The 24171-nt window shown below is 53.7% G+C and overlaps 1 protein-coding gene across 1 annotated transcript in view; it reads left to right on the top strand.

Annotated features, from left to right (window-relative positions):
• The window catches only part of LOC102935347 (zinc finger protein 850), a 123326-nt gene extending 101592 nt beyond the window's left edge, over window positions 1–21734 (top strand). Inside the window, 4 exon segments of the mRNA XM_043549175.1 lie at window positions 10442–10456; window positions 12427–12679; window positions 12682–13394; window positions 20321–21734. Of these exon segments, the coding sequence (XP_043405110.1) occupies window positions 10442–10456; window positions 12427–12679; window positions 12682–13394; window positions 20321–21370 (2031 nt within the window). The 3' untranslated portion in view covers window positions 21371–21734.
• Window positions 21735–24171: the final 2437 nt, after the last annotated feature.

Here is a 24171-nt window from a genome sequence, read left to right on the forward strand (position 1 = left end):
GAACTGATTGTTCCTGGTCATAAACGTCTTTCCAGATTTTAGAAGTAGTAGCTCACATCTCCTCCTCTCTAGCGTTTATTCATATATTAGAAGAGGAAAAGAAGCCTTCATCCTTTTTCAACTCCCAATCAGGTTCTTAATTTGAGTGAAGTAGCCGCAGGAACTGAAATGAAGAAAATATTCTTTCTGCACCTGCAGAAACGGCTGTTGCTGCCAAAATCTGGCTGAGTATTTCAACAACTTCCGGACCCCTAGGTGCTTAGGCAACGACTTCCAACAGTTCAGTGGTTTGACTGCCTCTGAAACTTGGCCACAAACATGGACTTCTTCATATATTTATTTATTTAAATCAGTTTCATAGGCTCGAGGCAACTACAGGGCCTTACCATAGCTTGTCATATTTTCAAATTTTGTACCTGATAGGTTTGTCAGGAAAAAACAAAAAAAAAACCTGTTCTTAAATTTACATTTTAAAAATCCAGTTTAAATTTTTTTTAAAAAAATTCCCTTTGGGGGGTTTTTGGTTTTGAACACAGCCATTGATTGGTTTTCACCTTGAATTTTACACCTGCTTCATTCTAGAGAGTCATAAACTGCTGGCATTCTATGAAAGGAGAGATGGCAGCAAAATTCATCATATCATAATTTGTTGTGTCTTATTTGCTCAGTCTTAAACAAAACAAGTATCCGAAACTCTGGTTAGTCTCTTTTATGGAGGCCCAGCTAAGAGGTGGTGGGAGGGGCAGGAATGCTGTCTCCCTCCCTGAACCAGTATTAATTGCACAGGATATTGCCACAAAACCTACATTTATTGACAAATCGTCTCAGCCATTCCTCTTCTGCGCTTCCTGTTTTATTAAGTTTCAATCTACAAAACCTTCCCCTTGACAGTCACTGCCCAGGGGTTGCTGCAGGCAGAGGAACCTGAGCAGTAACACTGGGACATCAGAGGTAACTCGGCCACCTGTCGCTCACTGACTCCACTAACTCTGAGCGTAGACCCTGACCCTGCGGCCTGCCTTGGGCATCGCTCCCACTGAAACCTGCAGGCTCGTTTGCTGACTTACGCATGTAAGCAGTGTCAGGATGAGCTCCACCCTGACATCTGGTGGTGAGGTGTGGCAAGTTGTGGAAAAAAAACTTCAGGGGCCGATCTCATTTGCATAGGCACACCCACCCGCCTAGACTGAGGCCATAGCTGCCCAAATGGTCACTTCAGCTGCTGTGGGATCCCCAGTGTCTCTGTTATTGGGGCAGGAAGAATAAATTGTTATTACCCTGATTATGGGAAACTGTAGCTTGGAACTGTACTTGGCCTTTGCTATGATGGAGGGACTCACCATCAACTAAGTAGCACTCACTAGGCAAGGGTCATGGGTTCCAAAACTGTGTGAATGAGAGAGACTTGAGACAGGGTATTAGTACCTGGTGGTGTGGGCCCCTTTGTGAGGGCCTGAAGCACCAATTGCACCTCTGTCTCTCTCCACTGTGGAATGTCAGAGCTAATTTTGGGGTCTATTAAGAGTCTTGCTACAGGTACTTGTGCTGCATTCACTTTGGCCTTATGGTGCACCAGCACTAAGGCCCCCCACTAACTATGAGCTGAAATCACTAAGAGCTGAAATCACTGAGCACTGTGTCAAGTAGTGGGGAGCCAGAAGATCTAGGACTGCAGTGGTGCTGTTCGTGAGACGGTGAGCTGTGCAGAGCGGAGCCGTTGTGGAGACAGCGAGCTGAGCAGCGCTGTTTGTGAGACGGCGAGCTGTGCCGAGCAGAGCTGGTCGTGGTGGAGCGGAGCCGTCCGTGAGACAGTGGTGTGTTCGTGAGACGGCGAGCTGAGCAGAGCTGTTCGTGAGACGGCAAGCTGTGCAGAGCGAGCCGTTCGTGAGACAGCGAGCTGTGCAGAGCAGAGCCGGTCGTGGTGGAGCAGAGCCGGTCGTGAGACAGCGGCGTGTTCGTGAGACGGCGAGCTGAGCAGAGCTGTTCGTGAGACGGCGAGCTGTGCAGAGCGGAGCCGGTCGTGGTGGAGCGGAGCCCGTTCGTGAGACAGCGGCGTGTTCGTGAGACGGCGAGCTGTGCAAAGCGAGCCGGTCGTGGTGGAGCAGAGCCGTTCGTGAGACAGCGGAGCAGAGCCCTGTGGGGCAGTCAGCTTCAGGACACGTAAGGTGCCCCTTACCCCTTTCCCCCACACACAGGCACATTTTAGCCAGACTGGGGGAGTAAGTACACTATGCAGATGAACTTTTGAACTCTGGGGCTGGACCTTTTGGACTTTGGGTGATTTGTGGATTGCTGGACTCAAGAGACGTTTGGGGGCTGGGACTCAAGAACCCGAGGGAAAAGGGGCATGCCCCAATTTGCTTGGGGTGGTTTTTTTTTGCTCATGGGTTGTGTTATGAATCCTGTTGGTGGTGTTTCCCCAACATAATGCCACATTGTTTCTCTCTGTTATTAAAAGGCTTTTTGCTACACTCAGACTATGTGCTTGCGAGAGGGGAAGTATTGCCTCTTGGAGGCGCCCAGGGGGGTGGTATATATTTGTCCCAGGTCCACTGGGTGGGGGCTCGAGCCGGTTTGCATTGTGTTATTGGAATGGATCCCCTAGATATTGAACCCGGCCCTTGTTGCTGCCAGCTCTGATGGGCAGAAGGGTTACACGCAAATCGCCCATGGAGAGTCAGCACTGACTGGCTGAATTAACTCTCAAGTCACAACGCCCTTAATCTTCAGGACCAATGTAAGGGGCACAGTGTGGAAATCAGCTTTTCTGGCGGTGTGTTTTCCAATTGTCACCAAAATCAACAAGGTTCTTCCCACTGATGCCTAGAAATTCCCTGAAATTTTGAATGAATTGGATGTAGCCTTCCAAATATGGCCTTCCAGACAGACAAATAAATGCCTTTGAATTGAGCCTTAGGCCTCACTACCACACAGCCAAGGAGTGCCTGAGTTTCCTCCCTATTAACTCAGCAATAGCCCCCCACTTGGCCGATCAGTGTGGAGACTCTCAGGGCCTGGAGGGCCGAGCATTCTCAACTAGTCACCACAGGAGAGCACTATGGTGGAGATCACCATCAGCGCACAATTCCAGCCCCACCTCTTTGTGAGGGGCTCTACAATGACAGCTGGAGCACAGCCCCACCCTCCCCAGGAAGAAAAGCAGCAGAAAGAAATGGAAGAAGAGAAAAGAGAAGAAGAGACAAGAGTGAAGGAGGAAGAGGGAAGGCAAAGGGGACAAATTCCAAACGCCCCCAGGCGAGTCTCAGATTCATAAATTCCAAGCCCAGAAGGAACCACTCTGCTCTGACTTTCTGTTTCACATCGGCCATAGAACGTCCCTCAAAATAATTTCCATAGGAATTAGAGCAGATTTTTTTAGAAAAAACACCTAATCTGATTTTAAAAAGGCCATTTGTGGAGGATCCAGCACAACCCTCGGTGAATTGCTCCAAATCCTGAGGTTAAAAATGCTCCCCTTATTTCTATTGTGAATTGGTCTAGCTTCAACTTCCAGCCACTGTCTGCTTATAACCTTTATCTGCTAAAGTGAAGACCCATTAGTAAATATTTGTTCCCTTTGGCTCATCTTAACCTTCTCTTTGATGGAGCTCGTGTAGTCTGTCAGCACAAGGCAGTGTTCTAATCCTTTCATCGTTCATGTGGCTCTTCTGTGGACCCTCTCCAACTGATCAGCATCTGTCTCAAATTGTGGACACCAGAAATGGACACAATATTCCAGGAGTGGCTGCACCAGTGCCCAGTACAGAGAGATATGGAACCTCTCTGCTTCTACCTGAGAAGCTGCTAGGATAGAGTCCCCCATCTTGTACAGAGAGCCTGTATTTTTCTTACCTTCTACACAGATGATGATTTCTTTCAACAAAATCCAGCAGGGAAATGCAAAAACTCCCAAAGAATCTCCTCCACCCCAATCCGCTCCTGGTCCTGACCGAGAGACCGGGAGATGGAGGCTTCCTGCAGCAAGGCTACAAGGGTCTCTGAGGTTCCCCCTGCCCCGCATCCCTGTCCTGCCGGGCTGTTGTCCAGGGAGCTCTGTGAGGTCACAGCCGCCTCATCACCTTTGCCCAATAGGCTGAGTTCCTGCCAAAGGCCTTGTGAAGTCACTGCCTACGCTCACCTTTCCCTTGCAGGCCTGATGTCTGCTCCTGGCCAGCCCGGTTGGATGTTTGAGCTGCACCCCGGATCACCCACTTGCTCATTATTGATTCTGGGGAGCAAGCAGGGCCACCCAGTAAACAGCAGAGCCTGTTCCTCACCCCACTCTGAGTTTTCCGTACAGACATAGATTGTGAAACAATTCAATCTCCTAATCCGGCCCTCTATTTCACCGGCTATGAAATGTCACACACTTACCACCATATTAAGCCCAATTGCTTGAAATTCACTAAAAGGCACCTTCCAGAATGGTAACCAGTTGTGATGTGAGGATACCAGGAAACAGAGAATCCACTTCTTCCCTGGTTAATTTGTTCCAGGGAGGTTTGTTTGTTGGTGGCTGTGTTCTATACCCTTGTGATCCCCATGCTGAACCCCCGATCTACAGCCTGAGGAAACAAGGAGGTGAAAGACGCCTTGAGACAGAGAGAGATTTACAGTGAAACACAGGGTGCCGAGGCACAGAGCCCCCCAGTGACAGGGGGCCCCCAGGGCTGGGCAGCTGGGGGGTCAGAAGTTTTGATACCTGCCAGCTCCTGGGGTTCCTGCTGCAGGCTCCGCCCCAAACCGGCAACTAAGCTCCCCTCCCCGCCTCCTCCCGCAAACGTGCCGCGTTCCCGCCCCTTCCTCTCCCGCTCCCTCCCAGTGCTTCCCCTGCTGCCGAACAGCTGTTTGCCGGTGTTCAGGTCACTCCGAGAGGGAGGGGGAGGAGCAGGGCCGCAGGGCGCTCGGGACGGAGTCGGAGAAGAGGCGGAGGCGGGGCCTTGGGGAAGGGGGTGGAATCGGGGCAGGGCAGAGCAAAGGCAGGGCCCCCGTACTCCCCCTACACATACCCCACCCAGCCCCCTGCCATGAGCCACTCAGGGCAGGGGGCTGGGGGTGTGGGCTGAGGTTGTGGGGGTGCTCCCAGCCCCCTGCCCTGACTCTGCACCCCCTCACGAATCCCCAGCCCCCTGCCCTCCCTGACTCCTGCAGCCCCCCACATACCCAGCCTCCCCACCCCATGCCCTGAATCCTGCACCTCCCTACATCCCCACCCCTAACCTGAGCACCAAATGGGGACTCCAGCACTCCCTCACACACTCCCAGCCCTGACTCCTGCAGCCCCCTCATACGCCCCCTGCCTCCTGCCCACCCTGACTCCTGCCACCCCCCCACATCCCCACCTGCACCCCTCGCACCAAACGGGAGCTGCCCCAGGTCAGCGCTCCACACCCCAACCTCCTTCCCCAACCCTAAGCCCCCTCCCGCACCCTAACTCCTGGTTAGACCCTGTACCCCAACCCCCAGCCTGCACCTGCACCCTAACTCCCTCCCAGACCCTGCACCCCCAGCCCTGAACCTCCTCCTGCACCCTAAGTCCTGGCCAGACCCTGCACCCCAAAGTTTTTTTACATTTTCTTTTCATAAAGTGCTTTTATCCAAAGTGCTTTACAGTAGTTAGCTAATGGTAGAAACAATATTTGGAAAGATCATTAAGTGGTCCGCCGAGATCCTCAGCAATCTTCAAGTGGTCTGTGGAAAAATAAGTTAGACTACAAAAAGAGTCAAGTACCTCACTTTATTTTCATTTACTTCCTGTGACTTATAGGAGGAGGGATGAAGAAAAAAGAAAGAATGAAAAACGGGAGCAGGGGGGGAGAGATAAGAGAGAATGTTCTTTTTCTTGGCTGGGTCCCAAGGAGGGACCCCAATAATGAAGCTGGGCACAGGGCCCCAATAACTCTAAATCCGCACTGCCCCCAGCCCCTCCCGCCCGCCGGTGGGCCCCGCAGATCGGCACCTGCCCCTCCCTGCCGCAATCAGCTGTTTCGCAGCGTGCAGGGAGGCCGGGACTCGGGGGAGGAGGTGGAACTGGGTGGGAGGAGGCGGGGCGGGGACAGGGCCTGGGCTGGAGCTGGGGGTCGAGCACCCACCAGCACTTTGAAAAGTCGGCACCTGTGGCTAAACCCGCTTGCAATGGGTTCCATGCTCCCTGGCTCTTCCGCAGCTGCCGCCTGTGGGGTTAATAGGCCTCCAGCAAGGGGACTGTTGGCTCCTGACTGAAACTCAGTGGGGTTTTTGGTTGCCATCTCCCAGTGCCAAAAGAAAGGGGAAGGGTCAATGAGTAGGGCTCTACCAAGTTCACGGCCATGAAAAACGCATCACAGACCGTGAAATCTGGTCTTTTGTGTGCCCTGTACTGTACAGATTTCACAGGGGAGACCAGCGTTTCTCAAATTGGGGGTCCTGACCCAAAAGGGAGTTGCAGGGAGGTCACAAGTTTATTTTAGGGGGATCAGGGTAGTGCCACCCTTACTTCTGCGCTACCTTCTGAGCTGGGTGGCTGGAGAGCGGTGGCTGTTGGCTGGGCACCCAGCTCTGAAGGCCGCACCCCAGCCGCGCAGAACTAAGGGTGGCAAAACCATACCATGCCACCCTTACTCCTGCATTGCTGCCTTCACAGCTGGGCGGCCAGAGGGTGGCGGCTGCTGACTGTGGGCCCAGGGCTGCAGGCAGCAGTGCAGAAATAAGAATGGCCTGGTATGGTATTGCCTGGTAAGAAATTGACCAAAATGGACCATGAATTTGGTAGGGCCCTACCAATGAGAAATCAAGGTCCCCAGGGCCAATGGGGAGAGGCCAGCGCTCCAGCTCGGCCTGACTGACAGGGCAAGCAGGCTAATGAGGGAGTCAGGAGCCCAGGGCCTGTCCTCAGGGTGAGCTGGAGCTGCCGGAGGCGGAGCAGAGCTGAGCTGGGGGCAGAGCTGCCCAGCAGCCAGAACCAGAGGGGCCAGAGAAGCAGCCCAGGGGAGCTCGGGGAGCTGAGCCAGAGCCGAACAAGAGCAGCGCTGAGGCAGGTGGAGCTGGAGCAGCCTCGTGGACGGGGAGCCAGGGCTGAGCTACAGCGGGGAGCTACGGACCCAGAGCTGGGGAGCAGACGCCGGCCATGAGCCGCTGGGAAGTGCGAGTGGAGGCCCTGGGCAGGGAGATGCCACCAGACAAGAGGACTTGCAGGCCGGACTTCAGGGGCACCATTTAGGGAGGGCAGCAGGGGCACCTGCTTTCCCTGCCCCTGAGTTTTGTACTTCACATTTGGGTGAAGTTTGCAGCAGGAGGGAAGATGCTGACCCCCATTCCCCCGCCCCGCTGCTGCCCTATTCCACTGCCGTCTGCAGCTGCCACGCTGCCCCCGCTCCCCCACCATGGAGCCACTGCTGGCCAAGCTGCTCAGGACCGGGAGCCTGCCTCCTGATCTGCTGCACAGAGCTAGGTGGGGGCTGATGTCAGGGTGTCCCCCTGCCCATCTAACCAGTCTCCACTGAGCTGGGGTGCGGGGACAGAGCCTGCCTTGGCTGGTGCCTCTGGCTCTGGTGTGGGAGTTGCTGCTGTACTGAACAAGCTTTCAGGCTCCTGAGTGCTCGGCTTAAAGAGACAGCTCGCTGACACACTCACTCAGGCACATGCTCACTCCCCCCGCAACACGCACCCAGTCTCCCTCGCACTCCCCGCCCAACAAACACACACTCACACACAGTCTCCCTCACATGCTTCCCACAACAGACACGCTTTCTCTCTTTCTCACACACACTTGTGGTGGTGCTATTATTACATCTGGATTCCTGTCAAAATGTACATATATTCTCTGTCATTTTATTTTGTCAATGTTTGTTAAGGATTACAGTGCTGTTACTTTAGTGTTTTTTGCCTGGTCTGTGCATTTCACAATTTTATTTCTCTCTTATGATTAAATTTAATTCTGAGCAGTGAGTTCTAAAAATGCTGAACCTGTCCTGGCTGGAGTAATTATCCTTATTACTTTTATTACCAAATTATGCTTTTGTCATTCATTGATTAAAGTGGTACAATCAAATAATAATATCCTTCTAGAATGTAAATTTATCTTGTACTCGCCTTAGCAGAGCCAGTTTAAAACAACATTAGCTAAACACAGAACCTTAGACGCTGCAGATGAAGGTCGCTTATTTTCAAATTGTATTTTTAGTTATCTCTGTAAAATAACTTAAAATTTGTACAAAAATTAATGTGGTTCCAAGTAATGATGGAGTCAAATGTTAGTGAGTTACGTACATGATTTACATTGGTAAACATAAATGCCAAAATAATTAGAAAAATAAATTTGTTTCCTTAATAAAAGAGGGGAAAAAACTTAACCACGCATGTTAAAATTAAATATGTTTTTAGTGGAGTGAAAAACAGATGACTAAAATGGAGTGGATAATGGCCGTCAACACAGAGTGTGTCTGTTAGAGAAAGTAAGCAGATTTTATTTATCTCTACTAAAGATAGTGTACAAAGTATCAAACTTGTGTTTCTGATATCTGTGTCAAGGCTCCAAAACCGATACCTCAAGCTTTGGGATTGGGACTATCTTGCTGTGTTATCTCCTGATTGATTTAAATTTGCAAAAAAATATATACAAACACCAATTAAAGCCATATTTCAAGTTTATATTAGGGCTGTCAATTAATCGCCATTAACTCACGCGATTAACTCAAAAAATTAATAGCAATTTAAAAAATGTATCGCAATTAATCGCCGTTTTATTAAATATTTTGGATATATTTTCATATATACTGTATTTTGTGTTGTAATTGAAATCAAAGTGTATCTTATTTTTGATTACAAATATTTGCACTGTAAAAATGATAAACAAAAGAAATAGTATTTTTAATTCACCTCATACAAGTACTGTCGTGCAATCTCTTTGTTGTGAAAGTGCCACTTACAAATGTAGATTTATTTCTTTTTGTTACATAACTGCCTTAAAAAATTTACAGGAAATAATGCTGCCCGCTTCTTGTTTACAATGTCACCTGGAAGTGAGAACAGGCATTCGCATGGCACTGTTGTAGCCAGCGTCGCAAGATATTTAGGTGCCAGATGCGCTAAAGATTCATATGTCCGGGGCCACCGTTCCAGAGGACATGCTTCCATGCTGATGACACTCATTAAAAAAAAATGTGTTAATTACATCTATGACTGCACTCGTTGGGGGAGAATTGCATGTCCCCTGCTCTGTTTTACTCACATTCTGCCATATATTTCATGTTTTAGCAGTCTCAGGTGATGACCCGGCATGTTGTTCGTTTTAAGAACACTTTCACTGCAGATTTGACAAAACACAAAATAAGATACTAATGTGAGATTTCTAAAGATAGCTACAGGACTCGACCCAAGGTTTAAGAATCTGAAGTGCCTTCCAAAATCCGAGAGGGACGAGGTGTGGAGCATGCTTTCAGAAGTCTTAAAAAAGCGACACTCCGATGCAGAAACTACAGAACCCGAACCACTAAAAAAGAAAATCAACCTTCCGCTGGTGACATCTGACTCAGGTAATGAAAATGAATATGCGTCGGTCCGCACTGCTTTGGATTGTAATTGAGCAGAACCCGTCATCAGCATGGACGCATGTCCTCTGGAATGGTGATTGAAGCATGAAGGAACATATGACTCTTTAGTGCATCTGGCACGTAAATATCTTGCGACGCCGGCTACAAACAGTGCCATGTGAACGCCTGTTCTCACATTCAGGTGACATTGTAAACAAGAAGTGGGCAGCATTATCTCCTGTAAATGTAAACAAACTTGTTTGTCTGAGCAATTGGCTGAACAAGAAATAGGCCTGAATGGACTTGCAGGCTCTAAAATTTGACATTGTTTTATTTTTGAATGCAGTTTTTTACAGTGCAAATATTTGTAATCAAAAATAAATATAAAGTGAGCAGTGTACACTATATTCTGTGTTGTAATTGAAATCAATATATCTAAAAATGTAGAAACCGTAAAAATATTTAAATAAATGGTATTCTATTGTTTAATCATGCAATTAATCATGATTAATTTGTTTAATCTTGCGATTAATTGCAATTAATTTTTTTAATCACTTGACAGCCCTAGTTTTTTCCTTTCTTTATATAGGAATTAGATAGGAACACTATCAGCTAATTTCTAAGTTATTATCTGCAAAATACCTAGAGTTTTCAGGTGCCTAGTAGCCCCTGGAATCATGGTTAAAGTTGTCATGCCTCCCCCACCCCCAGAAAATCTGAAAGGGTGTCCCTGCCAGACTCGGAGGGTGGACGTGAACCAGACAGGAGGGCTAACACTGGGAAGAAGAGTCCTGCCACCTAGATCCTGAGGGCATGTGGCCACCACCAGAGTAGGTGTCTGACCCATGGTGTCACTGCAGCACAGCCAGGGCCTAGGAAGGAGGCCTGGGATGTGTGAGGAACAGACTGTGACCTTTCCTTACAACACAAAGACTGCTGTTTGTGGTGTCCCCTTGCCCTAAAGGTGGGATTACTTGTTTCCTTTAACCTTTCTTTAGCCTTAAATTTTTTTCTTTAATTTTTTGTTTGTTTAATAAACTGTATTTGCTTTGAATGATATGCATTGATCGGTGAGACAGGGAAGTGTCTGGTGTGAAGAGAGCACCCTGGAATGGGGACACCTTTGTCTCCATCCTAAGTGACCATGACAAGACTGGGAATCAAGCCGCCCAGGAATCCTGGGTCCAAGCTTGTCGGGGTTGCGAGGACTCTGCCATATGGGAGGAAGGAAGGGGAGTCCTTGAAGTCAGGCAGGCCTAAAAGTAAAGGGAGTTGGTAGCCAATTCTGAAGCCAGGAAAGTTCCCCACAATAGCGGGACCATCCCCCTGCTTACACCACCCCAACCCCTTCCAGACCTGTGTGGGCTGGACACCTGATCACGACTGCAAAAAAAGACCGTTGTTACACAGTGTTTGGACAGCTACAAATAATCCAGTTGATAATTCCACTGCTGGTAGGAGGCCTAGCCCTGAACAAGGGCAGGTTCAAAGGGAAGACTTGGATGTGAAGCTGTTCCTAGTTGCTAATGACACCAGGTCAGATGCGCTTGATTAACTCAAACTAGAGCAAAGGTCTCACTGCCAAAAAGATATGTACACTGGAAAAGGTAGAGCTGGGATATCAACCTTTTGTTTTGGTCTTGAAAGAGGAACAGTTAAATCTGGACCTGGTAGAAGCTCAAACAAAGAGGGCTGCATTAACGCCTTGTTAATTCATACTCATGAGAAAATCGGATACGCCTTTCATAGAATCATAGAATATCAGAGTTGGAAGGGACCTCTGGAGGTCATCTAGTCCAACCCCCTGCCCAGAGCAGGACCAATCCCCAACTAAATCATCCCAGCCAGGGCTTTGTCAATCCTGACCTTAAAAACGTCTAAGGAAGGGGATTCCACCACCTCCCTAGGTAACGCATTCCAGTGTTTCACCACCCTCCTAGTGAAAAAGTTTTTCCTAATATCCAACCTAAACCTCCCCCACTGCAACTTGAGACCATTACTCCTCGTTCTGTCATCTGCTACCACTGAGAACAGTCTAGATCCATCCTCTTTGGAACCCCCTCTCAGGTAGTTGAAACCAGCTATCAAATCCACCCTCATTCTTCTCTTCCGCAGACTAAACAATCCCAGTTCCCTCAGCCTCTCCTCATAAGTCATGTGTTCCAGACCCCTAATCATTTTTGTTGCCCTCTGCTGGATGTTTTCCAATTTTTCCACATCCTTCGTGTAGTGTGGGGCCCAAAACTGGACACAGTACTCCAGATGAGGCCTCACCAATGTGGAATAGAGGGGAACCATCACGTCCCTCAATCTGCTGGCAATGCCCCTACTTATACAGCCCAAAAGGCCATTGGCCTTCTTGGCAACAAGGGCACACTGTTGATTCATATCCAGCTTCTCGTCCACTGTAACCCCTAGGTCCTTTTCTGCAGAACTGCTGCCGAGCCATTCGGTCCCTACTCTGTAGCGATGCATGGGATTCTTCCGTCCTATGTGCAGGACTCTGCACTTGTCCTTGTTGAACCTCATCAGATTTCTTTTGGCCCAATCCTCTAATTTGTCTAGGTCCCTCTGTATCCTATCCCAACCCTCCAGGGTATCTACCTCTCCTCCCAGTTTAGTGTCATCTGCAAACTTACTGAGAGTGCAATCCACACCATGCTCCAGATCATTAATGAAGATATTGAACAAAACCGGCCCCAGGACTGACCCTTGGGGCACTCCGCTTGATACCGGCTGCCAACTAGACATGGAGCCATTGATCACTACCCGTTGAGCCCGACAATCTAGCCAGCTTTCTGTCCACCTTATAGTACATGGCAGAGGGGCATTGCTGGCACATGATGGCATATATCATATTGGTAGATATGCAGGTGAACGAGCCCCTGATGGCATGGCTGATGTGATGACCTGTGAGAGGAACTTCAGCCACAGCTCCAAACTCATGACCCACCAGAGGACCCATAGCAGAGAGTGGCCGTACAGTTGCCACCTGTGTGGGAAGAGCTTTGTGAGCAGTTTGCACCTGCTCAGCCATCAGCGGGTCCACACAGGTGAGCAGCCCTACAGGTGCGAGGAGTGTGGGAAAAGGTTCCTCTGGAACTCCAAGCTGATCAGCCACCAGAAGACCCACACAGGGGTCAAACTCCATCGCTGCTCCCAATGCGGAAAAGGTTCAGCCAGAGCTCGACTCTGATGAGACACCAGAAGATCCACACAGGACAGAAGCCCTGCAAGTGTCCCCATTGCGGGAAGAGCTTCGGTGAGAGGTCCAACCTGCTCACCCATCAGAAGACCCACCTGGGTTACAGATCCTACTTCTGCCCTGAGTGTGGACAGAGCTTCAGACAGAGCTCCAACCTGATCCGGCACCAGCGCATCCACACTGGGGAGCAGCCCTACAAATGCTCTGACTGCGGGAAAGGCTTCAACCAGAACTCGGACCTCATGAAACACTGGAGGATCCACATGTCAGAGAGGCCCTATAGTTGCCCCCAGTGCGGGAAGAGCTTCAGCCAGAGCTCAACCCTGATTCAGCACCAGAAAACCCACATAGGAGAGAGACCCCATAAATACCCTAAGTGTGGGAAGAGCTTTAGCCAGAACTCAGCCCTGATCAAACACCAGAGGAGCCACATGGGAGAGAGACCCTATAAATGCCCCGAGTGCGGGAAGAGCTTTGGTCAGTGCTAAATTCTCACTCAGCACCAGGAGACCCACAGTGGGGAGAGACCCTACAAATGCCCCATGTGTCAGAGATGGTTCAGCCGGAGCTCCAACCTCATCGAGCACCAGAGAGTCCACTTGGGCAAGAGACCCTATAAATGCCTGGAATGTGGGAAATCCTTCAGCCAGAGCTCCCACCTTGTCCAGCATCAGAGAATCCATGTGCAGGAGGAGCCAACCATTGATCTGCCTTACACTAGTAGGGCCCTACCAAATTCACGGCCGTGAAAAATGTATCAGGAACCGTGAAATCTGATCTCCTCTGTGAAATCTGGCGATTGTAGGGGCAGGGCTGGCCTTACAGGTGGACAAATGGGCAACCGCCAAGGGCCCCATGGTCGGGGGGTGCCAGGTTAACCCCCCACCCCACACACAGCCAGCCCAAGCAGCTGGAGCCCTTTAACTCCCAAGCGCTAGGCTCCAACTGCTAGTCCTGGATGGGCTGGAGAGGGACAGGACTTCCTCTTCCTCTGCACGGGCTGCTCCCAAGGTCGGGTCAGACCCATCTCTGGGAACCTCCCCTGGCTGCAGGAAGCTCCGCGGCCGCGGGCTGGGAGCTCGGCGCTGCAGGCGGTGCTGCCCCGGCAGCAGCCCACCCGTGAGCGTGACACGGCATAGCGTGGCATTGCCGCCACCCTTCGGTCCACGCGGCTGCTGGCGGCGGCGCTGCCTTCAGAGCTGGGTGCCCGGCCAGCAGCTGCCCTCTGGCTGCCCAGCTCTGAAGGCAGCAGCACAGAAGTAAGAGTGGTAATATCACGACCCCCCTACAACAACCTTCGAACCCTGCCCCCCGACCCTGTTTTGGGTTGGGACCCCCAAGGTTACAACACCGTGAAATTTCAGGTTTAAATATCTGAAACCAGGAAATGTATTATGTTTAAAATCCTGTGACCATAAAATTGACGGAAGTGGACCGTGAATTTGGTAGGGCCCCATACATTAGGCATGACTCATGTTAAAGACACTGTATTATTACAATAGCACCTGGACACCCCAGCTGAGATCAGCGTCCCCATTATGCCAGGTGCTGCACAGATCCTGACTGGGAGCAGGTTCCCAGGCGCCAGGTGCCGCACAGATCCTGACTGGGAGCAGGTTCCCAGGCGCCAGGCGCCGCACAGATCCTGACTGGGAGCAGGTTCCCAGGCGCCAGGCGCCGCACAGATCCTGACTGGGAGCAGGTTCCCAGGTGCCAGGCGCCGCACAGATCCTGACTGGGAGCAGGTTCCCAGGCGCCAGGCGCCGCACAGATCCTGACTGGGAGCAGGTTCCCAGGTGCCAGGCGCCGCACAGATCCTGACTGGGAGCAGGTTCCCAGGTGCCAGGCGCCGCACAGATCCTGACTGGGAGCAGGTTCCCAGGTGCCAGGCGCCGCACAGATCCTGACTGGGAGCAGGTTCCCAGGTGCCAGGCGCCGCACAGATCCTGACTGGGAGCAGGTTCCCAGGTGCCAGGTGCCGCACAGATCCTGACTGGGAGCAGGTTCCCAGGTGCCAGGCGCCGCACAGATCCTGACTGGGAGCAGGTTCCCAGGTGCCAGGCGCCGCACAGATCCTGACTGGGAGCAGGTTCCCAGGTGCCAGGTGCCGCACAGATCCTGACTGGGAGCAGGTTCCCAGGTGCCAGGCGCTGCACAGATCCTGACTGGGAGCAGGTTCCCAGGTGCCAGGCGCCGCACAGATCCTGACTGGGAGCAGGTTCCCAGGTGCCAGGCGCCGCACGGATCCTGACTGGGAGCAGGTTCCCAGGTGCCAGGTGCCGCACGGATCCTGACTGGAAGCAGGTTCCCAGGTGCCAGGCGCCTCACAAATCCTGACTGGGAGCAGGTTCCCAGGTGCCAGGCGCCGCACGGATCCTGACTGGGAGCAGGTTCCCAGGTGCCAGGTGCCGCACAGACCCTTTCCGAGATAAAGGCCTCCATTGTACCAAGCCCTACACAGACCCTGACTGAAATCAGTGTCCCCACGGTGCACTGCACAAACACACAATAAGTCAGACCCTGCCCCAAAGAGCTCACAGCCTAAATAGACGAGACAGGGAAAGTGAGGACTGTTTCCTCCATTTTATAATAGAGAGACAGAAAGACTAAGGGTAACATTTGTAAAAGCGGCTAAGAGACTTAGGAGCCTAAGGCCTGGTCTACACTACAGAGTTTTGTTGGCCTAGCTGTGTCATCTGGGATTGTGAAAAAATCCGTGCCTGGATCAGCTGACATAGCTGTGCCAGCAGAACCCCTGGTGTAGACACAACTATCCTGATAGAAGAGGGCTTCTGTTGGCATGTTCGGGTAGATGGTGTAGCTACTCTTCCGACAGCTTACACTGTGTTTCCACTAGGGGGCGCTGCTGGTATAGCTATACGGGCCAAGGCTCTGTAGTGTAGACAAGCCTTAAGTCCCCTGTCAAAAGTGAATTAGGCACCTAAGTCTCATTGAAAGGCTCCTAAGTGCCTCATCCACTTTTGAAACTGTGATTTAGGCTCCTCAGTCACTTTTCAAGCGTTTACCCCAGGAATCGATCCCAGCTCTCCTGAGTCCCGGTACAATACCTTTCTCCACAAGGTCATCCTGCTTCGCTTCCTTTTCTGAGCGGACAGAGCCACTAGTGTTGATGGGACCAAAAGCACACTCCCACGCTGAGCTCAGGGGGGCGAGAGGCAGGTTCCATACTGTCAGAGCACTGGCTACGATAAAGGCTGAATGCTCGGGTAAAAAAGGCCCAGCGCAGGGCTTGGCATCCAAGTACAGACTCCAAAGAGACACAAGACTGTTGGTAGATTCCTTAGATTCAGGGCCTGATCCAATTCCCATCACAATCAGTGGGCCAGAGCCTCAGCTGGTGTCAACTGGCATCGCCCCATTGATTCCGGTGGATCTACAGCCCATTCTAGGGTGACCAGATGTCCCAATTTTATAGGAACAGTCCCAATATTTGAGGCTTTTTCTTATATAGAAGCCTATTACCCCCCCACCCCCGTCCCGATTTTTCACAGATGCTGTCTGGTCACCCTGGCCTATTCACACCAGCTGGGGATCTGGGCCAATGAGAACCTTTCCACTAATTCCAATGGGTGTTGGAACAGGCCTGTAAGTAACACACCCTCCCCCCGTGACAGAAAAAAGCAGGCCTGGACCTGTTTGAAAGCAGCTGTTGAATTCTGTTTTGTTCATGATTCTTGGATTCTCTGTCTTCTTGTGCGATCGGGGAGCTGTATCCTTTCCCCTCCTAGCCCCACCACAGATCCACGCGATCAGCAAGACATCTGACTGGCCAATGGCGTTAGTATCTTCGGAGACTCCAATCAGGGACGCAAATGGCCCCATGCTCTGCCGTAATGACTTTGGACGAGAGGCCGGTTGTATCTGTCGTTTGCAAAGACCCCAGTAAATAAAATCTGGTTTTGTTTCATATGGAAAATGCTTCGTTTCAAGATTGGGAGACTAGCGGAAAGACTAATTAATTACTCTTATTATTGTTCATCTTAACAGATCTTAATGGCCTCCTGTAAGATCAGGGCTCCATTGTGCGGCACAGACACAGAATAAGAGATAATGGAGGCCCTAAAGAGGTTAATATGAGATAGACAAAGGGCAGGAGCAGGGTGACCAGATGTCCCGATTTTATAGGGACAGTCCCGATTTTGGGGTCTTTTTCTCACATAGGCACCTATTACCCCCACCTCCTGTCCCGATTTTTGACACTTGCTGTCTGGTCAGCCTCGGCAGGAGGGAAACACCCACAAAGAGAGGAATGATTTGCCCAAGGTCTCACAATAATTGAGCGGTAGAGTCAGGTACGCAGGAATCTCCCAGACCAGGGGTGGCCAACCTGAGCCTGAGAAGGAGCCAGAATTTACCAATGTACATTGCCAAAGAGCCACAGTTATACGTCAGCAGCCCCCCGTCAGCTCCCCCGCCCCGCTCCCAGCGCCTCCCGCCCACCTGCAGCCCTGCCGATCAGCGCCTCCCCCTCCCTCCGGCACCTCTCGATCAGCTGTTTCGCGGCGTGCAGGAGGCTCTGGGGGGAGGAGCGAGGTCACGGCAGGCTCAGGGGAGGGGACGGGAAGGGGTAGAGTGGGGACAGGGCCTGTGGCCGAGCCAGGGGCTGAGCAGTGAGCATCCCCCGGCACATTGGAAAGATGGCGCCTGTAGCTCCAGCCTACGGTGACCGGACATCCCGATTTTGGGGTCTTTTTCTTATATAGGCTGCTATTGCCCCTCACCCCCTGTCCCAATTGTTGACACTTGCTGTCTGGTCACCCTACTCCAGCCCTGGTGTCGGTGCCTGTACAAGGAGCCACATCTTCACTTCTGAGGAGCTGCGTGTGGCTCCGGAGCCAGAGGTTGGCCACCCCCGGCCCGGACAATAAACCCAGCCAGCTTTGCTACATTGATAATAAAGGGACATCCGTTGTGTGCGGCACACGGACCCTGCCTCGGCGTTTACAACCTTTGGAACCAAGAGTGGGGAGCTGAGAAGAGCTGTGCTCCCCCCCAGGGGTGGCTGCTGGGAAGGGATTGCCGGGTAAACAGCCCCTACACCCCACCCCAGGGGCCACTGCAATTCAGCACCCGGCGAGGGATCCCTGAATACCCAGCCCCCATCCCAGAGGTGGCTGCATTTCAGCACCCGGCGAGGGATCCCTGAATACCCAGCCCCCACCCCAGGGGCTGCTGCATTTCAGCACCCGGCGAGGGATCCCTGAATACCCAGCCCCCATCCCAGAGGTGGCTGCATTTCAGCACCCGGCGAGGGATCCCCGTATACCCAGCCCCCACCCCAGAGGTGGCTGCATTTCAGCACCCAGCGAGGGACCCCTGAATACCCAGCCCCCACCCCAGGGGCCGCTGCATTTCAGCACCCGGCGAGGGATCCCTGAATACCCAGCCCCCACCCCAGAGGTGGCTGCATTTCAGCACCCGGCGAGGGATCCCTGAATACCCAGCCTCCACCCCAGAGGTGGCTGCATTTCAGCACCCGGCGAGGGACCCCTGAATACCCAGCCCCCACCCCAGAGGTGGCTACATTTCAGCACCCGGCGAGGGACCCCTGAATACCCAGCCCCCACCCCAGAGGTGGCTACATTTCAGCACCCGGCGAGGGACCCCTGAATACCCAGCCCCCACCCCAGAGGTGGCTACATTTCAGCACCCGGCGAGGGATCCCTGTATACCCAGCCCCCACCCCAGAGGTGGCTGCATCTTCAGCCAAGACCTAGGTAGGATTTGCAAGGCGTGTAAAAGGCTCTTCTGTGGCAGACGTTGAAGACACACCGGAGGCTCTTGGACTGGGATCTCTGCAGTGATGGGCCTTCGCCTGCCTCCCCGGGGACGGGGACAGGCCCCCCCCGTCATCCCCCACCCCAGGGTGAGCTCTCGCCCCTCTTCCCCGGGGAAATCTGCCCCCCAGCCGCAACCAGCGGAGCTCCTCAGGCCGCGGGCTCCTCGCAAGGACTCGGAAGTGCCGCCAAGGGGTCTGAATAACGCAGGGACCTTCCTGTTCCCAGCTGCCCCCTCGGAAAGCGGCGGCGGCGGCGGGGTCCCAGCGCGGGGCCAGCGCGCCCGGCCCCCGGGGGAGCCCCGCGAGCGGCGCGCCGGGCAGGGGAACCCGCAGGGCCGGGCCGGGGGGATCGGAGCCAAATGGGGGCTAGAGAGACCCCCCCCAGCCGGGGTGCGGGGGGGGGCTGCGGGATAAACCCAGGGAGCTTTGTGGGTAGCAAATAGCCGCTGTTTCCTCCCCCCGCATGGAGCCAGGGGACGAGCCGAGGCTCCCGGATCTCCAGGGCTCCCCGGGAAGGGGGATCCCCAGAGGCGCCCGCACCGGTGAGGAATGAGCGAAGGGGGGAGCCCCAGTTCCGCCAGAGGCTGGGTAACACTCGGCCCCCCCGCCCCCCCCCGGAGCTGGGGGGTCCTGCCGGCCGGCCGGGCTTGTCCAGCGTGGGGCAGACCCGGGAGCTTGGGAAGGGGCCGCAGAGAAGAGGACGCGCAGGGGGGGCGATCGCTGCTGCTCTCCGAAGCCGGGCCGGACGCCTGGGTTCTATTCCCCCGGCCCCCCCCAACTCCGCCTCTGGCCTCGGCTGCAGGGCCCTGGGGAGCCGCCTCCCCGCTCTGGGCCTCCCTTTCCCCGTCACTTCTTGGCTCTCTAGGTTGTGAGGGCAGGGACTGTTTCTCGGGGGGGGTGGGAGTGCAGTACCTGGCAGGAGGGGGCCCTGACTTTAGCCGGGGTGTGTGCAGTGCAAGGCCTAAATGGGGCCCCAGATCTCAGTCAGGGTCTGTGCAGCGCCTGGCACCAGGGGGCCGTGATTTTAGCCAGTGTCTGTGCAGTGCGCGGCGTAATGGGGCCCCAGATCTCAATCAGGGTCTGTGCAGCGCCTGGCACCAGGGGGCCGTGATTTTAGCTGGAGTCTGTGCAGTGCGTGGCGTAATGGGGCCCCAGATCTCAGTCAGGGTCTGTGCAGCGCCCGGCACCAGGGGGCCATGATTTTAGCTGGAGTCTGTGCAGTGCGCGGCGTAATGGGGCCCCAGATCTCAGTCAGGGTCTGTGCAGCGCCTGGCACCAGGGGGCCGTGATTTTAGCTGGACTCTGTGCAGTGCGCGGCGTAATGGGGCCCCAGATCTCAGTCAGGGTCTGTGCAGCGCCTGGCGTAATGGGGCTCTGGTCTCAGTCTCATCTCTGAGCAGCACTGAGCAGGACGAAGCACATCAGAGCAGGGTCTGGGGGGCTCTGGCTGTGGGATTGGTACAAATGTTGATTTCTTTGTAGCCAAGCCCTTTGCCATCGCCTCTCCCCGGCACAGCCCTGTCTGGACTCACTCTCTCTCTTCCAGCAGGTGCCAGGACAGAGGAGGAGAATCCCCAGCCGGAAGGACCTGCAGGAACGGAGTCTCGCGGGATGTCCCAGAGCCCTGCATGGGGAGACACCATTTGCATGGGACGGCAGCAGGGAGATCCCGCAGGGGAGACCCCTGAAGGGTCAGAGGACCCCGAGCTGCTTCCCAAACCCCTCAAGGGGCAGAAATCCACCATCTGCCCCGACTGCGGGAAGAGCTTCGGGAACAGCTCGCACCTAGCCCGCCACCGCCGCACGCACACGGGGGAAAAGCCCTACACCTGCCCCGAGTGCGGGAAGAGCTACCGGCAGGACTCGCACCTGGCCCAGCACCGGCGCTCCCACACCGGCGAGCGCCCCTACAAGTGCACCGAGTGCGGCAAGGCCTTCTCGCAGAGCTCCAACCTCATCATCCACCAGCGCACCCACACGGGCGAGCGCCCCTACACCTGCGGGGAGTGCGGGCGCAGCTTCGGGCACAGCTCGGACCTGGCCCAGCACCGGCGGGTTCACACGGGGGAGAAGCCCTTCCCCTGCCCGCAGTGCGGCAAGCGTTTCGCCCAGAGCTCCAAGGTGGCCCAGCACCAGCGCTTCCACACCGGCGAGCGCCCCTTCGGCTGCCCGGACTGCGGCAAGGCCTTCCGGCTCAGCGCCGACCTGCTGCGGCACCGGCGCACCCACACCGGCGAGAAGCCTTACGGCTGCGCCGAGTGCGGCAAGCGCTTTGTGGAGAGCTCCCACCTCATCCGGCACCAGCGCACGCACATGGGCGAGCGGCCCTACCGCTGCCCGCAGTGCGGCAAGGGCTTCAACCAGAGCTCCAACCTCCTGCAGCACCAGCGCACCCACCGGGGCGAGCGGCCCTACGTCTGCGGCGACTGCGGCAAGGCCTTCGGCGTCAGCTCGGCGCTGCTGCAGCACCGGCGCACCCACACCGGCGAGCGGCCCTACCGCTGCCCCCAGTGCGGCAAGAGCTTCAGCGTCTCCTCCACCTACAACATCCACCGGCGCACCCACACCGGGCTCAAGCCCTACGCCTGCGCTGACTGCGGCAAGGCCTTCAGCCGCAGCTCTGCCCTGCTCCAGCACCAGAGCACCCACACCGGGGAGCGGCCCTACCGCTGCAGCCACTGCGGGAAAGGCTTCGGGCAGAAGGCGGCCATGGCCCAGCACCAGAGGACTCACCTGGGCCAGGAGCCGACTGGAGTGATCCCCCTGGGGGACTGGGGTGCGTCCCAGAGCCAGCGGGAGGAGGAGGAGGAGGAGGGTGATGAGGCAGGAAGCAAGGAGAGCGCCGGGCTGGGGTGACTGGGACCAGGGCACCGGGAAGGGAATATGTACCTAGTGGGGCAACGAAGGGAAATCTGGAAGCTGCAGTGGACGCTGAGGGGATTGGTAGTAGGAGGATCACTGTGACGGCTCGCGGCGGCCTGGTTCCAGCTCCTAGGTAGAAGGGAAGGGGACCACGTGTCTGGTGGGAATGGGTGGCAGGGGACAGGAAGGGCCGCACGTATCTGGGGGGAACGGGAAGGGCCGTGTCTGGAGGGAACATAAGAATATAAGAACGGCCCTACTGGGTCAGACCAAAGGTCCACCTAGCCCGGCGTCCTGTCTACCGACAGTGACCAATGCCAGGTGCCCCAGAGGGAATGAACAGAACAGGCAATCATTGAGTGATCCATCCCCTGTCGCTCATTCCCAGCTTCTGGCAAACAGAGGCTAGGGACACCATCCCTGTCCATCTTGGCTAATAGCCATTGATGGACCTATCCTCCATGAATTTATCTAGTTCTTTTTTGAACCCTGTTATTGTCTTGATCTTCACAACATCATCTGGCAAGGATTGACTGTGCGTTGTGTGAAGAAATACTTCCTTTTGTTTGTTTTAAACCTGCTGCCTATTAATTTCATTTGGTGACCCCTAGCTCTTGTGTTATGAGAAGTAGTAAACAACGCTTCCTTATCTACTTTCTCTACCTGTCATGATTTTATAGACCTCAATCATATCTCCCCTTAGCCGTCTCTTTTCCAAGCTGAAAAGTCCCAGTCTTATTAATCTCTCCTCATATGGAATCCGTTCCAAACCCCTAATAATTTTTGTTGCCCTTTTCTGAACCTTTTCCAATTCCAATATATCTTTTTTGAGATGGGGCGACCACATCTGCACACAGTATTCAAGATGTGGGCTTACCATGGATTTATATAGAAGCAATATGATATTTTCTGTCCTGTTATCTATCCTTTTCTTAATGATTTCCAACATTCTGTTCGCTTTTTTGACTGCCGCTGCACATTGAGTGGATGTTTTCAGAGAACTATCCACAATGACTCAATGGTCTCTTTCTTGAGTGGTAACAGCTAATGTAGACCCCATCATTTTATTTGCATAGTTGGGATTATGCTTTCCACTGTGCATTACTTTGCATTTATCAACATTAAATTTCATCTGCCATTTTGTTGCCCAGGCACCCAGTTTTGTGAGATCCTTCTGTAGCTCTTCACAGTCTGCCTGGGTCTTAACTATGTTCAGTAATTTTGTATCATCTGCAAATTTTGCCACCTCATTGATTACCCCTTTTTCCAGATCATTTATGAATATGTTGCATAGGACTGGTCCCAGTACAGACCCCTGGGGGACACCACTGTTTACCTCTCTCCATTCTGAAAACTGACCATTTATACCTACCCTTTGCTTCCTATCTTTTATCCAGTTACCAGTCCGTGAGAGCACCTTCCCTCTTATCCTGTGGCAACTTACTTTGCGTAAGAGCCTTTGGTGAGGGACCTTGTCAAAGCCTTTCTGAAAATCTAAGTACACTGTATCCACTGGATCCCTTGGTCCACATGCTTGTTGACCCCCTCAAAGAATTCTAGTAGATCGGTGAGGCATGATTTCCCTTTACGAAAACCACGTTGACTCCTCCTCAACAAATTATGTTCATCGATGTGTCTGACAATATTGTTCTTTACTATAGTTTCAACCAGTTTGCCTGGTACTGAAGTCAGGCTTACAGGCCTGTAATTGCCGGGATCGCCTCTGGAGCCCTTTTAAAAAATTGGCATCACATTAGTTATCCTCCAGTCATCTGGTACAGAAGCTGATTTAAATGATAGGTTACCTACCACAGTTAGTAGTTCCACAATTTCATATTTGAGTTCCTTCAGAATTCTTGGGTGATACCATCTGGTCCTGGTGACTTATTGCTGTTTAATTTATCAATTTGTTCCAAAACCTCCTCTAATGATACCTCAGTCTGGGACAGTTCCTCAGATCTGTCACCTAAAAAGAATGGCTCAGCCTTGGGAATCTTCCTCACATCCTCAGCCATGAAGACCGATGCAAAGAATTCATTTAGTTTCTTCACCCTCCTCCGATGGGAACAAGCGGCGGGGGTCGGGAAGGGCAGTACGTGTCTGGCGGGGTCGGGAAGGGCAGTACCTGTCTGGGGAGAATGGGTGGAGGGGCACGGGAAGGGCGGTACGTGTCTGGGGGGACCGGCTGGCACGGGTCGGGAAGGGCCGTACGTGTCTGGGGGGAAGTTGCGAGGGTCGGGAAGGTCAGTACGTGTCTGCGGGGAACAGGCGGCGGGGGACGGGAAGGGCCGTACATGTCTGAGGGGAACGGGAGGAGGGGGACAGGAAGTACGGTACGTGTCTGGGGGGAACGGGCGGCGGGGGACGGGAAGTACGGTACGTGTCGGGGGGGACGGGTGGTGGGGGATGGGAAGGACGGTACGTGTCTGGGGGGGATAGGAAGGACGGTACCTGTCTGGCAGGGACAGGAAGGATGGTATGTGTCTGGGGGGGACAGGCAGTGGGGGACGGGAAGTATGGTATGTGTCGGGGGGGACGAGTGGTGGGGGACGGGAAGGATGGTACGTGTCTGGGGGGGATGGGAAGGACGGTACCTGTCTGGCAGGGACAGGAAGGACGGTATGTGTCTGGGGGGAACGGGCGGCGGGGGATGGGAAGTACGGTACGTGTCGGGGGGGACGGGTGGTGGGGGACGGGAAGGACTGTACGTGTCTGGGGGGATGGGAAGGACGGTACGTGTCTGGGGGGGACAGGAAGGGCGGTACGTGTCTGGGGGGGGATAGGAAGGACAGTAT

The sequence above is a fragment of the Chelonia mydas genome, chromosome 6 (assembly GCF_015237465.2).
Source record: "Chelonia mydas isolate rCheMyd1 chromosome 6, rCheMyd1.pri.v2, whole genome shotgun sequence".
Classification (NCBI taxonomy): Eukaryota; Metazoa; Chordata; order Testudines; family Cheloniidae; genus Chelonia; species Chelonia mydas.